Source organism: Arachis duranensis, chromosome 3 (genome assembly GCF_000817695.3).
Source record: "Arachis duranensis cultivar V14167 chromosome 3, aradu.V14167.gnm2.J7QH, whole genome shotgun sequence".
Classification (NCBI taxonomy): domain Eukaryota; kingdom Viridiplantae; phylum Streptophyta; class Magnoliopsida; order Fabales; family Fabaceae; genus Arachis; species Arachis duranensis.
In genome coordinates, this window is record NC_029774.3 from 106,426,173 (window position 1) to 106,430,295 (window position 4,123).

The following is a 4,123-nucleotide window of genomic DNA, read 5'->3' on the forward strand; positions in this document are numbered from 1 at the left end:
TGGGTTATTGTTAGATTTTTGCCGAACTTGAACACATGTACTTAGGAAATGACGAATGTCATTAGGCTTATATACGACCAGTCTTGGCCCAGCTACACGGGCGGTAATTACTTTCATTGTTTCTATTTTAATTCTTTTTAGCTAGTTTATATACTCTATCTTGTCTAACTGAATTTAAAGCTTCTTTGTTGCAGTTGCACTTCATTTGGGATGCTGAGCACGACCTAGCCATCTGGAATATATTCGACTATAAGATAGGTCATCAGCTCTAGCAGATGCTGGATTATGTTCGCCACAGTCGGGACTAGCGGACGCGCTGGCTTCGATTGGAGGTAAAGAAGGGTCTGTTTGTTCATTGGGAGACCAATGTGGGGTTTAGGTATCAGCGTCTCACCAACCGACCTAACAGGGTATCAGAGAGGTTGTCAAAGTACACCGGCGACTCGACGACCTTCATGAAGACCAAGGCCAGGCTGGTATGTAGTTCCTGTAATATTGTTAATAACTTCGTTATGTTATCTGTTTTGCATATCATTACTAGGAATTCTAATAATTTAGTATTTCAATGTAACTTGTGTAGTCAAAGTCGTTGGACCGCGAGGCCACATCGGCCAGGAAGTACACCCACATGCTGAAGGAGAATAAAGTGAGATTTGTTAATCAGTGGTCTCAAGACCATTATGTGAGTAAACATATGTCTGATTATCTTCTGCTATGAAATTATTAGATATTAACTATATATTTGTCTTAGCTTACTAATCACACGGTAACTGTGTTAATTGCACATGAGTCCTACACATAGAGATTGGAGGCCGCAACTCAGCAGTCTCAGCAAAGTAGGAAAGACGCCGCCGACGGATCTGCGGCCTCAATCGTCGACCCAGATGCGGTTTGGCGCGAGACAGCTTCAGTCCCATACAAGAACCACGTATACGGGATGAGATCATTCTTTGCTAGCAGCCTCTGCACCTCGACGTTGAGGCCATCGTTAGGCTCCACCACCAGTCAAGTTGTCCAGCCCGAGGAAGGCATGGATTTGAAGCTCCAAGTGCAGGAGCTCCAGCACAGCCTTTATCAACAGGCTCAGGAGCTTAATGATTATCGGGAGAGGTATCAAGAGATCCTCGTGACATCTACGGATGAGTTCAGGCTGGAGCTTAGGGAGTCGCTAGAGCGGATGCAGCATATGGAGATTCAGATAGAAGTATACCAGGCCCAGATGCGCGCCGCTGGCATCAACCCTGTTGGTGGTAGCACCGCTGCTGATGGCAGCGGTCCTGCTGCAGGTGGCAGTGGTAGCGCTAGCGGCACACGGACATCCTCATCGCTGACTCAGGGTCACGGGATTGACAATGACGACGATGACTACCTGGATCTGTAGATATTAGGTTTTTGTTTTATTATTTCATACATTAATTTGGTATACTTGACTTTTATTTAATTTGCACACTGTATTGTTTATTAATTGACCACTAATTGTGTGAAAAAATTTAAATTTAAAATTAAAATTGAGCATTTATTTCAAATTAAAAAAAATAAAATAGCAGTAACATGGCGAAAAACAACATGTTTTGGCACTAACATTACCGTCGGATTAATCAATTCATTTCCTGAGCTGGTAATCTGTCGTAAAATTCGATGGTAATTATTGCCGACGAAATAAAGCCGATGGTAAACATTTACCGGCAAGGTTTATGTTGTCTGATTGTTTCCAATGGTAAATTCGACAGTAAATTGATTACTGTGGATAAATCCGATAGTACTCAACATTTTTTTTAGAGAGAGAAAGAGAGAGAGAGAGAGAGAGAGAGAGAGAGAGAGATGGATGGAGCACGAACTCGACGATGATGCGATGGGGGACCTCTGCTGACGAGAGAAGCAGACCTTCGAGAAGTGAGAAAGGCAACTACTGTTGTCACTGCTAGGCTAATAATAATATCTGCTGATGATGGCTGCTTTACTTTGGTGATTTTCTTTGAGGCTTTGATATGTTAGGCTTCTTAAGAAAGGGAGCTTTTGATTTTGAGAGAGAGAGAAATAGGGAGGGTCCAATATATGTTCTGCTTCAGCTATTATTATTATTATTTATTTTTATTGAGAAAACGATGCCGTTTTAAAGAGTGGGTACAATGAACCGTGCCTTCAAAAAATTCGAAAAATTCATTCAATTCACCAATTAGTTAACTGTTGTTTCAATCGATTTTTTAACCAATTTTTTGTAAAACAATTTTTAAAATTAGCCGAACCAACCAAAACCGATTTCCGGTTAACCGACCGGTTTTTGCAGAACCTTGGTATAACTATATATGATTGTGTCTATAATAAGCTTCACAAAACACAAGAAAGAAAGATAGAGACACAATGTGTGCGCGAGACTTGAGTGTGAGTGGGCAGCGGCAGGATAGAGCATAAAGGTGACACGTGTCACCGACCAGCTGGCGTTGAGAAGCGTGCACACGTGGCTTGTGCTTTGGGCAAAGAACCTAAAAGAGAGAAATTGTTAAAGTAAATTAAGTTTCATTAATGAGATGATCAGGCTGGAAGCGACGGTGATAAACAATTAGACAAACAAAGCGTGATATGATTAAGAAAGAAAGAATCCGATACTTGTCTCACGTGCTCATCATCCTTACCGTTTAAGAACCAAGAATCACAATTCGCAAACGATATAAGTAGACTTAAAAACCACCCCCTCTTCCTTCCATGCATGTTTCCGTTTGCTTCTAGTAACTCCCGAATACGTTTTCCACCATTGTAAACATTATTATTATTGTTTCTCTTTGAATCTTTCGTTCCACTTCACGGTGGTTTTCTTTCTCATCACAATCGAATTTGTCAAGATCAACAAATAATAATGGGCAAGTTGTGGACCTTGATCACCCAACTTCATTCCCTTGCCGGGTATGCATATGAGCTTATCATTCTTCTATTCTATTCAACATAACCCTTATCTTTTCTTCATTTCGTGCATTCTTAATTATTATTACTGATTAATTTCTTGTGTGTGTTTGTGTTCACCCTTTTTTCAGGCCAGTCTTGACGTTATTGTACCCTCTGTGAGTATCTGGAAATTAAAACCGTACCATTAACATATAAACATCAATTTATTTATTTATTAATGAATTAATAACTTGTTGTGTATGCTATTGTGGTAGATATGCATCGGTGATAGCGATAGAGAGCACATCCAAGTACGACGAGCAGTGGCTTGCTTATTGGATCATTTATTCGTTTCTGTCTCTCATGGAAATGCTTCTCCAGCCCCTCTTGGAGTGGTCAGTTATATAATATATCAGTATCATTGCTTCTATTTTTGATTTGCAATTAAAATGGATTATGAGCAGAGAGTAGCATGCATGTGGCATATATATTATTGCAGGGTACCAATATGGTACGATGTGAAGCTATTGGTGGTGGCATGGCTGGTATTGCCGCAGTTCAAAGGTGCGGCTTTCTTGTATGAAAGGTTTGTGAGGCAGCACATTCGCAAATACATAACTCAAGGGAAGCACCATTCTTCCTCCGACGGTGCTACCCATCCCAAGATTAGTGCTACCCATCCCAAGATTAGGTTCATGGACTTCATCACACCCAAGAAAGTGAGCAACAACTTTCCTTATTTTTTATTTTTTATTTATTAAATTACATTCGTTAATTTCTGATGTAAAATTTTGAGATCGTGCGTGGTTGTGATTTTGTGGGAACAGGATTCATGAGTGTCATTGGAAGGAAGCTAGGTGCCAATAATAATGAATAATGTGAATGCTGTCCAGTGGATGCCTTTTGACCAACACTCAAGACTTCACGTTGATTCTCTGCGCTTTTGGGACCAGCTACACCTTTCATATAATTAAATAGAGAAAGTATAGGGAATTAGCTAATGCATGTCTTTGTAATCTTATCATGCTAAATTTGCTTTATTTTACTTTATTGTCACAATCAACATTTCATGTCCCTCGCCTTAATTTGTTCTTTCATCACATAGTCTCTACTATGCTCTGTTTTTACATTTGTTGTTTAATATTGTTCATCTATTTATCTATTATATCTATTATATATTATTAAGATCAGAATTTTTTAACTAATAGCATAATTGACGAGATATGTTTTTAAACATATTTTT

At 39.4% G+C, this 4,123-nt stretch overlaps 1 protein-coding gene across 1 annotated transcript; it reads left to right on the plus strand.

Moving 5' to 3' along the window:
- The first annotated feature begins 2,560 nt into the window (after positions 1-2,560).
- LOC107480019 (HVA22-like protein e) lies at positions 2,561-4,003 on the plus strand. The gene is made up of 5 exons (XM_016100140.3): positions 2,561-2,901; positions 3,030-3,056; positions 3,156-3,275; positions 3,380-3,599; positions 3,708-4,003. The coding sequence occupies exons 1-5, from the start codon at positions 2,855-2,857 to the stop codon at positions 3,714-3,716; spliced, it is 423 nt and encodes a 140-aa protein (XP_015955626.1). The 5' UTR covers positions 2,561-2,854; the 3' UTR covers positions 3,717-4,003.
- The last annotated feature ends 120 nt before the right edge of the window (positions 4,004-4,123 follow it).

What these genes read in the sequence shown, in the direction of transcription:
- LOC107480019 (XM_016100140.3), top strand. Translation starts at nt 2,855, where the DNA reads ATGGGCAAGTTGTGGACCTTGATCACCCAACTTCATTCCCTTGCCGG. An exon ending in CAACTTCATTCCCTTGCCGG is followed by an intron (nt 2,902 to 3,029) that starts GTATGCATATGA and finishes CCCTTTTTTCAG; the next exon opens with GCCAGTCTTGACGTTATTGT. An exon ending in TTGACGTTATTGTACCCTCT is followed by an intron (nt 3,057 to 3,155) that starts GTGAGTATCTGG and finishes CTATTGTGGTAG; the next exon opens with ATATGCATCGGTGATAGCGA.